This window comes from Panthera onca, chromosome A3, assembly GCF_046562875.1.
Source record: "Panthera onca isolate mPanOnc1 chromosome A3, mPanOnc1 haplotype 2, whole genome shotgun sequence".
In the NCBI taxonomy this organism is placed as follows: Eukaryota; Metazoa; Chordata; class Mammalia; order Carnivora; family Felidae; genus Panthera; species Panthera onca.
Genome location: NC_138341.1, coordinates 76,901,361 through 76,920,316, shown reverse-complemented (window position 1 = coordinate 76,920,316; position 18,956 = coordinate 76,901,361). Strand labels below are relative to the sequence as shown.

At 37.8% G+C, this 18,956-nt stretch overlaps 1 protein-coding gene across 5 annotated transcripts in view; it reads left to right on the top strand.

Moving 5' to 3' along the window:
• PLEKHH2 (pleckstrin homology, MyTH4 and FERM domain containing H2) overlaps positions 1-18,956 on the top strand; it is a 114,695-nt gene that overhangs the window by 5,487 nt on the left and 90,252 nt on the right. For all 5 annotated transcript variants that reach the window (XR_009602535.3, XR_009602540.3, XR_013554623.2 and 2 more), the window contains exon 2: positions 1,620-1,749. Coding sequence is in view for 2 of the 5 variants with exons in the window: in XM_060607566.3 (XP_060463549.3) it covers positions 1,627-1,749 (123 nt within the window). In the remaining 3 variants the exon portion in view is untranslated. The remainder of the gene's footprint in view (positions 1-1,619; positions 1,750-18,956) is intronic.

Genomic DNA, 18,956 nt, shown 5'->3' with positions numbered 1-18,956 from the left:
CAGAATTGAGAAAAAGCTTGTGACTGACAAAGTGCATTGTCTACTCGTAAATCATTGACAGTAAATGCTAATGTGGGTGATAAGTGTCATTAACAAGGCTAATATCCTTAGGAAAAAACAGACAACAATGGTATGAGGCTTCTATAAAAACAAAGAAATTAAAAGAGAATGATGTCCAGTTTACAATTATAAATTTCCCTTAAATTATGGCCAGAACTTAGGAGCATCTGGAGGCTTTGAGATGGTTGGGGGGCTCAATAAAGTTGTAGCCTTTGTAGAGCAACTCTGCTTTTATTTATTTCTAAGTTATTGAATGATAATGTCAGTATGAATATGAAAATTGGTTTAAGCATAAAACAATATTTATACTAGGAAAATAGTCTTCTGTGGGTTTTTAGCAACACAAAGTTTTTAAAAACTGGTATGGGATGAGGAAGAGTTGTATTACACTCAATAGTGAGAAAATCAACTTGGATAATATGTGAGGGAGACATATTTTTAGAAAACGAAGGAATAGTACACTTCAACTGCAGATCTATCCTGGGGTTCTGAGAGTTTTGCTCTCACGTATATGCTGAGACCAGGGCTTGGCTCCTTGAGATCCATTCCTAATACAGATTTTATCTGTTCATAGCAAGGGCAATTCAGAAATATATCATCAGGCCATTTATTCAAATGACCTGGTGAAACATTAACATTTAAAACATTATTTATGAATCTCAGAACCAGAAAAAATGAGTCGTTTTTTTGCACTTCAAAATTTCTAGACCAGTTCCCTTGCTGGAGTGCAGTGCTTCTCCCTGGGATTAATCTCCCCAAAGGAAAGCTAATATTATGGGAAACACTGATTCCAGATGTACTTAATGTAGGTGATTACAAATTCATATTTATATCTTTTCTCTTCTTGGACCAAAAAAAAATATTATACAAATGTATCCAAGGTCATAATACTTTGCCTGGTTAAATATGCCAAAGGATTTTTGGCTTAAAAGATATTTTGGATCTAGGATTTAGATTTAGATTTTAGATTTTAGGATGATGATAAGTAATAATTGTAATGTAAATCTAACTTATAATTGTAGCACTGGTAATGAAGTTTCTCAAACCTAAGAAACTATCATGGTACCAATTGAATCAAATTGTGATAGTTCTGTAAACCTAGGAGTGGGGTAAAATTTTGAGCTGGAAGATTAAAACAATGTGTTATCTATTGGGCACAGCTAAAATAATACTACTTCTCTGTGTTCCGATGGTGCTATTATACTGTCCATAGTGCTATTAAAAATAACAGTATTTAATTTGTTCCTCACAACGTACTCATGAAGAACAATGGTTTGTTATTATCAGTGTCCTGCTTTTTCTAGATTGGATAATCTGAGACACGGAAAGGATATGTTATATAAAAAGACTGAATAACACACTGGGCCTCCAACCCTGACCTCTGTCTCCCACTAAGTTTCTTCCATGAGCTATATAACCAGTTATGGAATTTGTCTTAGAATTCAAAAATTTGTATGTGATGACATCATTAGATGGTAACGTGAATATGTATACAGGATGACGTAATGAATTATCCTGAATGCTCATGGGTTATATGCCATTTATGCTTTCTTTTCTAGAATAAAGATGGCAGAGCTTACTGAGACAGAAGGACCAGTAGATTGGAAAGAACGATGTGTGGCTCTGGAGTCCCAGCTCATGAAATTTAGAGTTCAAGCAAGCAAGATAAGAGAGCTTTTAGCTGAGAAGGTATGGTTTTCTCTCTAACCTTTGTTACTAAACATCACCTGTTTGGGGCATATTTCATTTACATTAAATAATTGCAGTACTTTTGGGGGGTAAACATTTTTAAAATAAAGAACATATTTAATTTTTTGTCAGGGCTTTAAAGCTATTTTTGAAATATTCTTTTGCCAATTTTTAGAGGGAATGGAACATTAAGCCAAAAAACATTTCTTTGCAGAACTAGTGGAATATGTAAGAGTTGTGTTTATTTGATGAATGTGGAGTTCATTCAGTCCATATAGAAAAGCTACAATTTATTTGATTTTACTAGAGGAGTGTGACAGCATTTTAATTTACTAAATGTTTAAGAAAATCATGTTTAAAGTGGTTATAGAAGAATGTTCCCTATGAATAGTAACACATGTTTATAGTGTATTTGAAAGTATGCACCCATTTAAGAATTTGTATTGACTTAACCCTATATTGCTAAACTATTGCCTGGGCTGGAATTGAGTTTAATATAATTACATGCTTCTCTTAATAGTTCTAGTCATGTAATTAAAATTTCATCTATGTCACAGGAATTTTTTTTGCATATATGTATATAAAACCCATGGATTAATTCATTCATTTGTTCGTTCATTCAACAAATATTCACTGAGGGCTCATTTTGTGCCAGGCAGTCTTCTGAATGCTAAAATTACATCTGTGAACAAGAAAACTCATATTCCTGTTTGCAGGGAATCTGGATTCTACACCTGTAGTGTCCAATATAGCAACCACTAGCCATAAATAACCACTGAGCACTTGAAATGAGGCTAGGACAAATTGAGGTGTGTTGGAAATGTAAAATACACCTGGATTTCAAAGATTTAGTATGAAAAAAAGAATGTGAAATGTCTTAGCAATAATTTTTATATTGGTTACATGCTGAAATAACATTTTGTATATTAGATTAAATAGAAAATATTAAAATTAATGACATCTATTTCTTTTTACTTTTATATTTATTTCTTTTTTTAAGAATTATTTACATTTTGGGGTGCCTGGGTGGCTCACTCGGTTAAGCATTCAGCTTTGGCTCAGGTCATGATCTCGTGGTTTGTGAGTTCGAGCGCCTCGTCAGGCTCTGTGCTGACGGCTCAGAGCCGGGACCTGCTTCGGATTCTGTGTCTCCCTCTCTCTCTGTCCCTCCCCTGCTCACACTCTGTCTCTCTCTGTCTCAAAAATAAATAAACACTAAAAAAATTTTTAAAAAGAATTGTTTATTTATTTGTAACATATACAAAAATTTAATTCCAGTGCAGTTGAATAATTTCTAGTGTACAATATAGTAATCCAACGGTTCCATACCTTACTCAGTGCCCACCGAGACAAGTACACTCCTAATCCTCTTCACCTATTTTATTCACTCCCCCACCCACTTCCTCTCTGTTTGTTCTCTATAGTTAAGAGTCTGTGTGTGTGTGTGTGTGTGTGTGTGTGTGTGTGTGTGTGTGTCTTTTTTTCTTTGTTCATTTGTTTTGCTTTTTAAATTCCATATATGAGTGAAATCATATGGTATTTGTTTTTCTCTGACTGGCTAATTTCACTTAGCATAATATTTTCCAGATCCATCCATGTTGTTGCAAATGGCAAGATTTCAATCCTTTTTATGGCTGAATAATATTTCATTGTATATGCATACGACATCTTTTATATCCATTCATCTATTGATGGACACTTGGGCTGCTTCCATAGTTTGGCTTTTGTAAATAATGCTGCAATAAACATAGGGATGCATATATCACTTTGAATTCGTGTTTTCATATTCTGTAAGGTAAATACCCAGTAGTGAGATTATTGGGACATAGGATAGTCCTATTTTTAATTTTTTGAGGACTCTCCATACTGTTTTCCACAGTGGCTGCACCAGTTTGCATTTCCATCAACAGTGCACAAGGATTCCTTTTTCTCCACATCCTTGCCAATGCTTGTTGTTTCATATGGTTTTGGTTTTAGCCATTCTGATATGATGACTCACATTATATTTCTATTTGACAGTGCTGTCTAGATGGTTAGATAAATGATATCACTGGTCATCCATAACTAATCAGAAGAACTTACAGGTGGTTTCTTAAACACTTGTCTGCATTATCCTTCGAGACTGGTAAATGCATCACATCTTCAAAAAAGATCTTGAGGCACCTGGATAGATCAGTTGGTTAAGTGGTTAAGATCAGCCTTGATTTCGGCTCAGGTCATGATCTCACCTTTGTGAGACAGAGCCCCAAGTCAGGCTCCAGGCTGGGCATGGAGCCTGCTTAAGATTCTCTCGCTTGCTTGCCCTCTGCCCCTCCCCTACTCATGCATACTCTCACCCTCTCTCAAAGAAACACAAAAAAAAAACAAAACCAAAACAAACAAACAAAAACCTTAAAAAAAGATGTTAAATCTTCCTTCCATCGCTGGCTGAGAATCTCTCTCTCTTTTTTTTTTAAAGATTTTATTTTTATAAGTAATCCCTGCGCCCAATGTGGAGCTCGAACTCACGACTCCGAGATCAAGAGTTGCATGCTCCACCATCTGAGCCAGCCAGGCGCCCGCTGAGAATCTCTTAGCACAGAAGTTTTTTGGTATTTTGTTTTTGGCACAGAAGTATTCTAATAAAATTCAGGAAAACATCATTCAGTTTAAACTTTCATATATATATCATCTTAAATTTTTGTGCTTCAACATCTTTTAGGTGGAAAGATTAAAATTATTCTATTCACTTTGGGTCAAAGGACGACCCAGTAATGCTTTGTGGAGTAAATCTCCAGTATCAATTTGCTTTATTTACCACTATTAGAATAAAAATTATAATCTGATAAAAAATTCCAGTTTGAGTATCTCCCAAGTTAGGGAAGCTTATTCTAACTCAAAGTTAGTGACTCATGCTTAGTCTTTTGTTCCTCTCTCTATGAAAATCATTTCCAAGACTGTGCTGATTTATTTCGTATTTTCAGCAATCCCAGCCACTCCATACGGTGATTTTGTTAAGATCACCAATTATATCCTTGCTGCTAAACCTCATGGACACTTTCCAGGTGTTGTCTTATTGGCCTGTTAGCAATTAGCACACTGTTGACCACAGCCTCCTTCAAGTTTTCTTGATTCCCTTGACTTCTGTATTCTCTGGGTTTCTTTGTAAACTAAACAGGAGTTATGTTTATTTGGGTTTTAATGAATTGACCTTTAAGTTCTAATTTTATGGCAACATTTGTCCTTTAGAAGGCATGTTGCAACAAATTTCTTTATGAGTGCCGTTTTTCAAATTTTAAAAGTGTCATGTTTTCTGTAAGTACATTTACATATAGACTTTTGGTTGTTAGTTTATGTTATTAGGGTTTATTTTTTCTTTGTCAGTGAATGAATATTGAGAGGAATATTATTTCAAAATTGCTCTTGTAGTCATGGTTTCTTTCTCTCCTCTTCTTCCTTCTTCGTCTCCTGTATTTTTTATCTGTGACTTAGATCCCATGACAGATCTAGGAGATGGAATTATTCAGATGTGTTTTATACAGTGGAAAGTGGACAAGTATGCCAAGTTACTCATGGTTTCCCAGTAAATATATTCAACACTAAAATGGGAATGTTTTTCACGATATTTTCGGTTCTATTCCATTACAAAATATTTTTCTCTGGATTAAAAATTATTTTTGGTACCCCACCTATGTTCTAATAAAAATACCAAATATTTATTGATGTATTATGTGCTAAGCACTTTATAAGTATAATTTATTTAATTCTTATAACAAGCTGTGAAGTAAGACATTTTATTGTTCCCATTTTACAGATTGGGAAACTGATGCTTACCATGTCCTAGGCAATCTTTATACACACATTGTTAGTGCCATATATATATATATATATATACACACATACATATATATATGTAGTTAATATATACATCTATTTATATGTTATAAATTATATATATAGATATATATTAGATATTTATGTAATATATAAGGTGCTTTATATATATTAACTTTTTTAATTCTTATAACAATCCTATGAGGTAAGTACTAATATTATCCTTTTTTTATCCAAGAGGAAACTTAGGTGCATAGAAGTTACTTAACTTGCCCGAGTTTGTGCTGAAAAGTGAGTGATGGAGACAACTGACACTGAGTATTCTGCAATTAGTGGCTGAATGTTTAGCCACTGCCCTATATGGCCTCTCTAATCTGGCTTTATCACCATTCTGATATACTTAGCCACTCATCTATTCTGTCTTCTCCTCAACCATGCAACATTTAAATCCACCTCTGCTTGAGAGCAGGTATCTGTGTGTGTTAGGATGTGTGTATGTGTGTAGTAATAACAATTTACATAGCACTACATATTTTTAAAGCAAACCCTATTGCATTGCTTCCACATGCCAACTTGAGTCAAATGTTGCATTCCAGAGGCCAGTCTGGTCCCATCCATAACCTTTGGTTTTGTGTTTGGACCAGTCTGCCCCAAGGCTTCTCCCGAATAGTTCTCCAGACCTTCCCCTCAAATGGATGCAGGCCCAAGACTGAAGATTCTTGAGAGAATACTAATTTGATTCTTCAGCTTTTTGCCAGGAATTCTGGCCAACTTTTCTTTCCTGCAATAGTTCTGGTTCTTAGCTATACGCAGCTTATGCTAGGTGCCAACTATGGTTCTTAAGGTTTCACCACAACCATTAGCTAGTTTAAACCCCACGGTAACTTTTGGCACCTGGGTGGCTCAGTTGGCTAAGTGTCCAACTCTCGATTTCAGCTCCAGTCATGATCTCACAGCTCGTGAGTTCGAGCCCCACATCAGGCTTTGCACTGACAATGTGTAGCCTGCTTGGGATTCTCTGTCTCCCTCTCTGTCTCTCTCCTGCTCCCTCCCTCTCTCAAAACTAAATAAGTAAACATTTAAAAAAACAAAACCCACACTAACCCTATAAGGTAACTATTATTATCCCCAATCTCAAGATGTTAACATTAAGAATTTTTGAGGTGTGCCTGGATGGCTCAGTCAGTTAAGCATCCGACTCTTGATTTCGGCTCAGGTCATGATCTCATGGTTCGTGGGACTGAGCCCTGGGTTGGGCTCTGTGCTGACAGCGTGGAGCCTGCTTGAGATTCTCTCTCTCCTCCTGACTCTCCCCCGCTCATGTGCACTCTCTTATTCTCTCTCTCAAAATAAATAAATAAAAATTTTTAAAAAAGATTGAGAATATTTGAGTAATATGCCCAATATTGTAGAGCTGACAAATAGCAGAGTGGGCATTAAACTTTAGATCTTACATACTTTTTGTGATGCAGCTTGTAGAGTGACTGGAACATAGAAGTAACTCATTATTTTCCTATATCTTTTTTTTTTAATGTTTATTTATTTTTGAGAGGGAGAGAGAGCACAAGTGGGAGAAGGGCAGAGAGAGAAGGATACACAGAATGTGAAACAGGCTCCAGGGTCTGAGCTGTCAGTACGGACCCTGACGTGGGGTTCGAACTCATGAACCATGAGATCACTACCTGAGCCGAAGTCGGATGCCCAACTGACTGAACCACCCAGGTGCCCCATTTTCCTACAACTTTCTTTAATTTTTTTTTAATGTTTATTTATTTTTGAAGGAGAGAGAGACAGAGTGTGAGTGGGGGAGGGGCAGAGACAGAGGAAGACACAGAATCCAAAGGAGGTTCCAGGCTCTGAGCTGTCAGCACAGAGCCCAACACGGGGCTTGAACTCATGGACTGTGAGATCATGACCTGCGCCGAATTTGGATGCTTAACCGACTGAGCCACCCAGGCGCCCCTCCTACATCTTTCTTAAGGGACACGCTGGCTAAGTGTACAAGGAGGTGACTTAACAAATGTAATTACTGATTAATAGGAGACATCTCTGTCAATTTTTTTAAGGAAAATTTATGAGATGATCTCAAAGTGTTTTTATAGTTAAAGATGGATTTCAATTATATATACTTCATGTTTTTTGGAGATGGAGTAGAAGAATACATGAGATTTTTTTTTTAAAAGAACTATTTTTGCACCATTTTTTTTTTTCCATCACAATTTCCAAGTAACTTTGAATATTGAAGCTTGTGAAGAAAAAGGCCTTATTGAAGTCTTGGGCAAATACTGCTATAAGTGGGAGAGGTCTTTAGAGGAATTTGAGGAATGGTGTTGGAAATATCTCTAGTATGCCAAATATAAACTCTTCAGGGAAGCTGAGATTTAAGTAGGTTTCCTACTTTACAAGTATTACTGGTTAGTGTTCTGAGTTACGGAGGGAAAAGAGAAAGTTTCTTTTTACGTTGAAGTGAATGCTGTTTCCAATGGGTTAGGTTTTCAGTAAAAAAAAAAAAAAAAAAAGGATGAAAATATGAAGAATTTTCCCTTTAGGCATCTTAGGCATCAGCATGGCCCACATAAACTAGTGCTGCTGTTACCTGATAGAGCATCACTGTCTGGGATTCCCTGCCATGACTGCCACTTGACCTTCCTTTTGTGTATATGATTCCTATGAGGTGGGCTATGATTCTCTCAAAGGACTGAGGAGTCCCTGGACAGCATAGTATTTGCCTTCATATAATGGCCCAGTACAACATCATGACCATCCTATTTAAATTACACATCCCCTCAGTCACTCTGTTGCCTCACCTAATATTTCTCACTACCTGACAGGAATTATACATATACTAACAATGAGATTTGCAGGCTAATTTAAATGTCATTTTGGGGGGGGAGGGGGGGAAACTGACCAAAGATATTATTTATTATAAGAAAATAAAGAAAAATGGTGATAGAGTCTTTCTAACAGTGATGGGTTCTGTTGGGGAAAATCGGGAAGAGATACTTGGTCAGGAATTGCTGTCCACATCGGTGAATGTGAAGGTCCTAAAATATTCTGCCTAAAGTGACCAATCTATTAAACAAGTGTATTTGTATACGGTGCTTAGAACACTGAGTATTAAGTGTGGTGGTGTTAGGATCCAACATCAGTGACATACTGTCTTTTGCCACTTGCTGCTAGGTTTACTCTGGCTACAGAGGGCACTTCTCTGGTATTAAGTCCAAATACTAGGTTTAGAATTTGCTACTGCATTTATTATTAAATAAGTAGCCTGTTTGTAAAAACTCCTATTTTTGTCCAAAGCCTGATATAGGGCAGCAGATTATTTCGTTTCTTTTAGTGACTTGGTGTGGATTGGTTGTGGAATGGACCCAAGGCTTACCTTATAGACTACGTTGTGAAAGTAAAAACTTACTTGAATATTTCCCGCATTGCTTTTGTTTTTTGTATTTTGCTAAGTTATTTTCCAGCCTGAATGATTATAAAAACAGTCACCCCAAATCAAAGTATTGCCTTTCCTACTACCCTTATGTTTAAACTCATTTTAAAGTGTTGTAAACGTTGTTGGGTGTACTTAATGTGTATTTACTCTATGCAGTGTGAAGTGCTCAGTATTTATGATCTGTTATATAGACTGTGGAAACAGAGGGTTTTTTCCTTTTGTCAAAGCTTATCTTTGGTTGTAAATAATTTTTTTGGACAGAGTTGATGCTTTCATCTGTTCATTCATTTGCTCAACATACATTTATTGAATTTCTGTTACATGGTATTCATTACTCCTGCCTTAATCATTGCTATGTAAGTAAAGAATACACACAAAATCTGGGGGGGAGACTTCATGGCTTACTTACTATCTAGTGGTAGAATTATGTGAGAATCTCAAATTCCAAATTTAGCCTCTCTTGGCTATACCTCTGTCTCTGTGCTTCGTTCTGTGGTATATTCCTTGAGAACATGCAACTTAAAATTGTTCCTGCTATGAATGTTAGTGTGACTTTAAGTTACCAATAAAAGATGCCTAGGTTAAAAGAATAACATACGGAGGTGGGGGCTGCCTGGGGGGCTCAGTTGGTTGAGCATTCGACTCTTGGTTTCCACTCAGATCATGATCCCAGGGTCATGGGATCGAGCTCCACATTGGGCTCTGTGCTGACCATGGAGCCTGCTTAGGATTCTGTCTTTCTTTCCCTTTGTCCCTTTCCCCCCATTTGTGCTCTTGCTCTCTCTCTCTAAAAATAAATTAAAAAAAAAAAAAGCATAGCATAAAGGGGATAGAAATAAAGACAAATGCTTTCCAACTAAGAATTCTGTGGTTTTATGTATCGGGGACTTATTTTCATATGGTTCTGTATAACGATATGCTGTGTGGAATTTTTAAATACCAAAGAAGCTGTGGTTCAACTCAAAGAGCACTAGGGAATCAGAACATGAAGGAAGACTCAAATCCCAACCATGTCACTGTCTGGGAGCATAGGCTAATACAAGGCATAGTCATTCTGAACATCAACGTCCTAATCTTAAGGATGAGCATAGCAATTTCTGTCTTATGGTGTGGCTGTGAAATGATGTAGTGGGAAGTTTCTGGTTCCTAAGCACTAACTAAAAAATTTTTTAAAGTTCTCTTCTATTCCCCAAATTATTTTTCTTTCCTCTGAGATTATTTCCCACTTTTATGTTTGTTATTTTTTTTTCAGGTTGTAAACTTTTCTCACATTTCTGATGATTTTTGGTGATCCATTCATATTTAAAAATGGGACATCTGAAAAGTTGACCAGGAATTGTGTGTAAATAGTCAGTGCTGGTCAACTGTCAACCTTTGTTTTAGAGTGAGGGGGTGGGAGACTGCCTATTACACCCTGAACCCATAAATGCCACAGTTGTTGGATTGGTGCCCTCCAAACAATTTTTTCAGTTTTGTAAGAGAAGAACAATTCCCATTTTCAACAGGAAGTAAATGCTTAGCTGCTGGACATTTGGCACATGGGGATAAGTGAGAAGATTCCAAGGAGTTAGTTGACTCTAAGGTTACATAGTTTCATTAATACCCCCTATTTTTACCCCATCCCCATCACTCCTGATCTAGGTCTTTGCTGGATTCTGTGGGGAAATTAGCTCCCCGGGGAAACCCAGGACCCTCCAGTCCTAATTCTAGACTATGGTTTCTGCTTCATCAAAAAACAAGGGGATTAAGTGAACATATGCACATTTAATGGTGAGCTTGTCCTTGTACTCCCAACCTTCCTGTCTTACGTAGCTCCTAAAATGCCGGCACAAACATTTATCCTATGCGGGGAGATTAAAAGCCTCTGGAAATCTTATCAGCCCAGGAGGAAAGAGGAAATAATGCTGACAATCAGTGGTTCCCCAACAGAAAGCCCAGCCAGATCATCTAATGTTAAAGTTCATAGTCAATAAGCCCCATATATGTGCTAAAACATCTAGGCAGCTTTTTAGTCCCTTAACCTTAAATGTAAGCAGGCAGCTCATGAATGACCAGACATCTAAGGAAAGCCTCTAACATGAAAGAGAACAATCAGAAAACAGAACAAAACACAACATTGTTTATGCAGGGAAAAGGAAATAAAACAGAACAAACAAAATCCTATCAGTTACTATTCCCAAAGAGAAAAGATACTGCACCCCTGAAAAAAGGAATATTTAAGGAATAAATAAGAACTCTTGCAAATTAAAAACATGGTAGAAGAAACAGTAAACTTAATAGGTAGGTTGGAATATAAACTTAAGGTAAATACCTGGGAAGTAGAGCAAAAAAATGTTAAAAAGATGGAAAACAAGAGAGAAAAGATTAGAAATTTAGAGAACTAGTGCAGCATGTCCAAGACCTGAATGATAGGAAGTCTTTGGAGTGGACAAAATCAATGAAATGAGGCATGAAAATTTTCCACAATTGAAGGACACAAGATTCTAGATTGAAAGGTCTACCAAGTACCTAGCACAACAGATAAAAATAGTTTCTCCCAAAGACACATCATCATGAGAGTTTACTACAGACCAAAGAAAAGATTCTGCAAGCTTCCAGGTGGGGGGAAAACAGGTTATATGTGAACAATCAGGAATTAGAATGGGATTTTTAAGACATGCAAGTTCCCACATAACCTTCTTGATGAATCTCCAGAAGGATGTGCTCCATTAAAAGGAGAAAGCAAACCAAGAGAAGAAGCCACAGGATTCAGCAAACAGGAACCCCAATGTGGGGAAAAGTGGAGGGACCTTCCAAAGAAGACAGCTGTGTCTTGGCAAGAGGGGTATCAGTCCAGATGAGTGCAGGTCAGAGACTCTGGAAGCAGCTTAAAGAAGATGAAATTGGTAGAAAATCAGGCATGAATGAACATCTTGAGAGATGATTTAATTTGGGATTTAGTTCAATAATTAAATTTAATAATTAAATTAAATAATTAAGTTCATAGAAAGCTAGATAAATAAAAGAACAAGACACTTAACTCTAGGGGGAAAAGTTATATAGCATAGGAAAAAGTAACTATGGTTTATTACGTGGTTCATCTCTGGGTATCATCCATAGTCACAGTAACACTAATACTGAATAGTGAATTAACCAAAGGTAAGATGTAAATGTATTGGAAGAATGGGAGTGTATCTGTGTTGATGGTGAGGAGATCAACGAGCCAAATCCTCATTCTCCTTAAGGGAGTAAGTAGAAAATCACTAAACTAAAAAAAGTCAGCAAAAAAGAAGCATGTTGTTTAGATCATGAAAGTAAATATAAAGAGAATTGCCAAAAGAGTGTAATTATTTTTATTAGCAAATCTTATGGAACTAGTCGGTACTTTATGTGTATTTATGGCTTTGATAAACATAAAAACAAAAGAAAAATTAAATCAAATTGTGAAGTAAATGGACTTGTACAGTCTTTTGAGGGGAAATCTTCGTAATAGAATGTTTCCATGAAATCAGTATCTAAACAAAATAATTTATTTTGAGTTTTCAGGGTATATCAAAAAGAATCAAACTTTCTGGGTTATATATTTTGAGGTTAGATTCATTCAGGATCAGGATTATTACATATCCTTGATGAATTATCCCATTTATAATTGACATTTTATTGCTGATACAACTTTTGGCATTAAGATCTCTTGTCTGATTTTGATATTGCTTGTAGGTAATACTTGCTTGAAATATTTTTCTGTTCCTTTAATTTCAACCTTTTAATGTCATTTTTTCAGTATGCCCCTTTAAATATTATATAGCTAGATTTATTTCTTTATCCAGATAGTGAGATAATCTCTTTAAATATATCTGAAATAATAATAAATGCATTCTGTTTCTACACATCATGATGCTGAAGTTTTCTTTATCTCCTCCCCTTCCATGCCTTTTTCCCCTTCTGATGCTTTGCACGCTATAGATTGAATTTCTGTAAGCGGTTATCCTTAACTCTTTAAAAAGAAAGGCCAGTACACATACTTTATATTGCAATAATAGAACTTGAAACTGAATGTGGTAAGGGAATAAGGAAACGTTAGGGAGTTGGTGGTAATTACAAAAAAATAATTTCTATATAGGGTAGCATTGTGGTGGGGGGTTTGGTGAGGAGAAGGATGGGAAACCCGTAGATGTGGGAGCTGAGCGTCAAAAATAGCAAGTACGCAACTGTTAGGATGGCCAGCACCGAGTCTTTAGAGAATAGGCTTTAGAAACTGGGCATTTTCTAAAACAGAAACACCTCCTTCAATTTAAACTTTGAATTAAGCTCTTGAAATTTGGGTAATTATTCAGCTTTGACGGATCCTAGGAGTTGCTAAATGTTGTATAAAACCATTAAAAGCCATATAATGGAAAAATGTCAGGCAATCAGAAAGACTTCAATTGTCTCATCTTGTCTTAGAACTAGTAGTGTTTCCATCATTATCACAAAACCACCTCCTTGGAAAGCCTGAGGATGTGTGGGAATGGGCTGCAACAGGGTTTGCTGAATTCACATTTTGAGTAGGATGATTAATAAAACTGAAGAAGATCTTGCACTGTGGAGAATGATTTAGCTCCCAATGACTTAGTCTGCCATGGCTTTGCAACAGCAGCAGGCTTTTTTAAAATTCATAATATAGGCATGTTTTCATAAAACAAAAAAATACAGTTTTGAAATCTAGACCCAAAATGGCACTGTGTCATTTCCACTGCATTCTGTGGGTCATGGCAAGTCACAAAGCATCCCAGAGTCCAAAGGAGGGACAATGGACCTCACTTCTCAATAGGAAAAGTGGCATGTGCGTATAGGGAGGAAGGAACTGATGGTGGCCATCTTTGGTAGCTATCTAAGCCTGACTAGTTACTTTATTCATTCAGACTCTTGCATTCCTGCTTATGTCCTTGCTCCCTCCCCTACACTGCAGCTGACCTCACAAAGGTCATGAATGACCTAATTAGCATACGTTTGCTTATATTATTTATCTTACAACATATTACTTACATGTATCTTTCAATATGTTACTTATATTTAATTTTTTTTGAGAGAGAAAAAGAGGGAGGGGGGCAAAGGGAGAGGCAGAGAAAGAATGTCAAGCAGGCTCCATGCTCAGCGAGGAGCCCGACATGGGGCTCATCCCATGACCTTAGGATCATGACCTGAGCCAAAATCAAGAGTCAGATGCTCAACCACTCCACTGAGCCACCCAGATGCCCCTAGTGTTTTTTACTAAAGAAGTTTTCAAACATACAAAATAAGCAGAATATTATAATGAAATCATTACCCAGCTTTAATGATTAACTCAATATCAGTCCTGTTTCATCATACCCGGACTCACTTCTCCTTTCTTATTTTATATTGAAGCAAATGCCAAATATATTATTTGGCAAATGCCAAATATAAGCTAAAATATATTTTGAATATTTTACATTCAAAAATAGAATGTATGGTATCTATTTTTATATATATGGAAATATCCATTTATATATTTAGATAATTCTGTTTTTGGACATTTGTGGCTTTTATTTTTACCATTCAAATTATAACACTGCAATCACTACCATATATTTTTAATTGATGAAATACTAACAGCTTTTTGACATCACTTTGACCTGTTTTCTTATTTTTATCCTCACAACTTCCTGTAAGGTAAGTAGAGTAGGTTATATTATCCTTATTTTATCAACAAGAATTTTAGAGCGCAATGTCAAACTGTTGAATAGTAGAGTGAGAATTAGAACCCAGGGGGCGCCTGGCTGGCTCAATCAATACTGCACGTGACTCTGGATCTCAGGGTTGTAAGTTCGAGCCCCACGCTGAGTGTAAAGATTACTTAAAAATAAAATCTTAAAAGAATTAGAACCCAGATCTCTTGAATCTACTTTGTTCACTTAACTTGCTAACTTATTCATAAAAGTAATACATGTGTATGATAGAAATATACTGCTATATAAATAACCCTTGAACACCCATTAAGTATTAGATACATGCTGGACACTTTCCTGTTAAATATTGTGAGATAAAGGTTACCGCTTTTACAGATAAGGAATGGAGGCTCAGAGAAGTTGATGACTTACCCATCATTACATAGCTCATAAGCAGTGGAATTGTTTCTAATTTAGGTCTTCTTGCCTCCAACTTCAGTGCTCTTTCCACTTTTCCCTACATTAATATTTCAGGGGCTGCCCTTTTTTTCCCCAAGTTATTTTATTTATTTTTTGAGAGAGAGCAGGGGACGGGCAGAGAGAGAGAGGGAGAGAGAGAATCCCAAGCAAGCTCTGCACTCTCAGCACAGAACCCAATGTGGAGCTCAAACCCATGAACCATGAGATTATGACCTGAGCTGAAATCAAGAGTCTGATGCTTAACTGAATTAAGCAACTTAAGTTGGTGGCTTAACCAAGCCACCCTGTTGCTCCAAGGGCTACCTTATTTATTTATTTATTTATTTTTTTTTTTGAGAGAGAGAGAGAGAGAGGGAGAGAGAGAGAGAGAGAGAGCATGAATGGGAAGGGGCACAGAGAGACAGAGACACAGAATCCGAAGCAGGCTCCAGTCTCTGAGCTGTCAGCACAGAGCCCGACATGGGGCTTGAACCCACAAGCCGTGAGATCGTGACCTGAGCCAAAGTCAGTCGCTTAACCAACTGAGCTACCCAGGCACCCCAAGGGCTACCTTTTTTTTTTTTTAATTAAAAAAACCCCAAAATGACTCTTTGAATAGGTGCTTTTAATTAACTTGTATTCGAAGTCATACACATATAATTTTCATTTCCAGCACATTTAGCCTCTTCATTTATAACCTTACATCCCAAGTCTTGTAAAATAGTGTGTGTGTTGTGTGATGCCTTTTATAGTGGAAAGTATAAAAATCTTTTTTTTTTGGTAAGGTTATTTATTGCTTGCTACTGAGCTTTTAGAGTTTTACTGTATGGCTGGTATGTGCAACATGTTATGGAGGATATAAAGGGTCCTCACACGTGAAGTCTGTCTTTAAGCAACTTTAGTTGGGAAAATAGTACAAGGTAGAGAGTCAATGCCATAGGAGCAGAAGAAAAGCTATTTGGCAGCAGTAACCACACTATCCTTCATATATGCATAGTGCTTTACAGATGTAATTTTATTTAATAATCTATAATATACTGAATACCTACTGTGTATAAAGACCTGTATTAGGGTATGTAACAGTGAGGCAAAGAGAGAAGGCTTCTGCCCTGTTAACAGTAGAAACCCAACTTCAGAAAGAGAAATTTGACCAGATATCTCTATAGTCCTTGCCTTAATTTGCTTTGCTATAACAAAATACTACAGACTATATAGCTTATTAACAACAGACATTTATCCTAGTTCTGGAGGCTGGAGATCTGAGGTCAGGGGTATAGCTAGGTCAGGTGAGGGCTCTCTTCCCTCAGAGGTTGCAGACTTCTCATTGTATCCTCACATGGTGGAAATGGCTAGGGAGCATTCTGGGATCTCTCTGGTAAGGATAAGGGCACTAATCCCATTCACGAGGGTCCCACCTTTGTGACCTCATCACCTCTCAAAGACCTCACCTCCTAACACCACCACAGTGGGTGTTAGGATTCCAACATGTGAATTCTGGGGGGAGACACAAACATTCAGATCATAGTATTCCATACTTGGCCCCTCAGATTCATGTCCTTCTCTCAAACAAAATACATTCATTCCCTCCCGACAGCCCTAAAAGTCTTAATAGCTCTTCCAGCATCCATGACAAGTCTATAAAGTGCAAAGTCTCATGTAAATCATGTATGGGTAAGACTCAAGGTATGATTTATTCTGAGGAAATCCTTTCCAGCTGTGAACGTGTGAAACCAAACGAGTTATGTGTTTCTGAAATACAATGGTGGGACAGACATGAGATAGGTATTTTCATTCCAAGAAGAAGAAATAGGAGAGAAAGAAGGGACAGCAGGTTCCAAGCAAGTTTAAAACCCCACAAGGCAACTAACATTAAATCCTAAGACTTGAGAATAATCTTTAGATGTTCAACCCTCTGGGATGGAGGTCCTAGCTTCTGGATCAGCTGGGGGTGAGGGGTCTCACCTTCTAGACCCTGAGGGGCATTTGCAGCCCAGTGGCTTTGCAGGGCAGCTCTCATGGGTTGCAGTTGCACACTGATGGTTCTACCAGTCTGGGGTCCAAGGGGTGGCCCCACCCCCATGGCCTTGATTGGGAATTGCCCTGGTTGGGGTTCTCTGGTGGCCTTGCCCTTGAAGTGGCCCTGTGCTTGGGTTGTACGCTCGCAGCTCTGGGCAGTTTCATCCTTCCAAATCTAGGTGGAGGTAGCCATGCTCCCAGTGGCTCTGCTCAGCAGGGGTCAGCCCCCCATGGCTTTGGGAAACATCACTTTGGTTTGGTTGGAAGTTGTGTGGCCTGCTGAAACCCAGGAAATGCCCCACCGCAAGTTTGTGAAATTGAAGGGGCGGCTCTGATGATTTCTGAATTGCATTTAGGGTCCTTCCTCCTTGCCTTGAAGAATTGCCCGATGTCATAGCCATAGCTCTAAGATCCCATCCTGTAAAATCCAAGTCCAACAGCCAGCCTCATTCCTTCCTCTTCAGTTCACATGGACTTTTCCTTCTTCAGTCGCTACCTAACTCTTTGGTTCAAACCCATACTGACCCCTTAATCAAAAGGTGGTTTGGTCACACCCTGTCCTCTCTTGAACAGACTTTCCCATTTCTTTCAATATGGAGATGCTGAAAAGTATCCAGATTTTTAGGTTCTATTTCCTCTTTGATCAACTATCTTTAAATCATTTTCTTGTCGCATTTTACTATAAGCATTCAAGAAGAATTCGGCCACTCCTTCAACAGTTGGCTTAGAAATATTTCCTCAGTCAAATATCCAGTTTCATCACTCACAAGTTCTCTACCTTCCACAAAACCCCAAGACAAGAATCCAATTCAGCAAAGCCCTTTGCTGCTTTATAGCAAGGATCACCTTTCCTCTTGTCTCCATTAACATGTTCTTTATTTCCATCTGAGACCTCATCAGAATGGCCTTTAGCATCCATCATATTTCTACTAATACTCTGTTCACAACCACTCAGGGATTCTCTAAGAAGACTGAAGCTTTCTCTACAGCTTTCCTTTTTGCCTTCTGAGTTCTCACTGGAATTGCTTTAAATGCAATTTAAATGGTCTGTTCGTGGCAATGTAGGTTTTTGTACCGTGCACCTCAAAATTCTTCCAGCTTCTACGGATTACCCAATTCCAAACTCACTTCCACATTTTTAGTTATTTGTTAGCAGCAGCACTCCACTCTCGGGACCAATTTCTGTCTTGGTCTGTTCATGCTGCTGTAACAAAATACGACAGACCGCATAGCTTATGAACAATAGAAATTTATTTCTCACAATTCTGGAGGCTGGAAGTCTGAGATCGGGGTGCCAGCAATGCCAGGTTAGGGCCCTCTTCTGGGTTTTAGACTTCTTGTATTTTCACCTGGCAGAAGAGGCTCGGGAGCTCTGTGGGATCTCCATTATAAAAGTACTAATCCCGTTTGCTAGAGTCCCACCCTCACATTGGGCGTTAGGATTCCAAGGTGAATTTGGGGGGAACACAAACATTCAGACCATAGCAATCCTTTTAGGAAAGTATTCAGTCCTTTTTTTTTTTTTTTCTCTCAAGACTTCCATTTTTTTTTTTAAATTTTTAATGTTTATTTATTTTTGAGACAGAGAGAGACAGAGCATGAACAGGGGAGGGTCAGAGAGAGAGGGAGACACAGAATCGGAAGCAGGCTCCAGGTTCCGAGCTGTCAGCACAGAGCCCGACGCGGGGCTCGAACCCACGGACCGTGAGATCATGACCTGAGCTGAAGTCGGACGCCCAACCGACTGAGCCACCCAGGCGCCCCAAGACTTCCATTTTTTAGAGCAGTTTAGGGTTCACAAAAAATTGGGTGGTGCAGAAATCTCCCATATA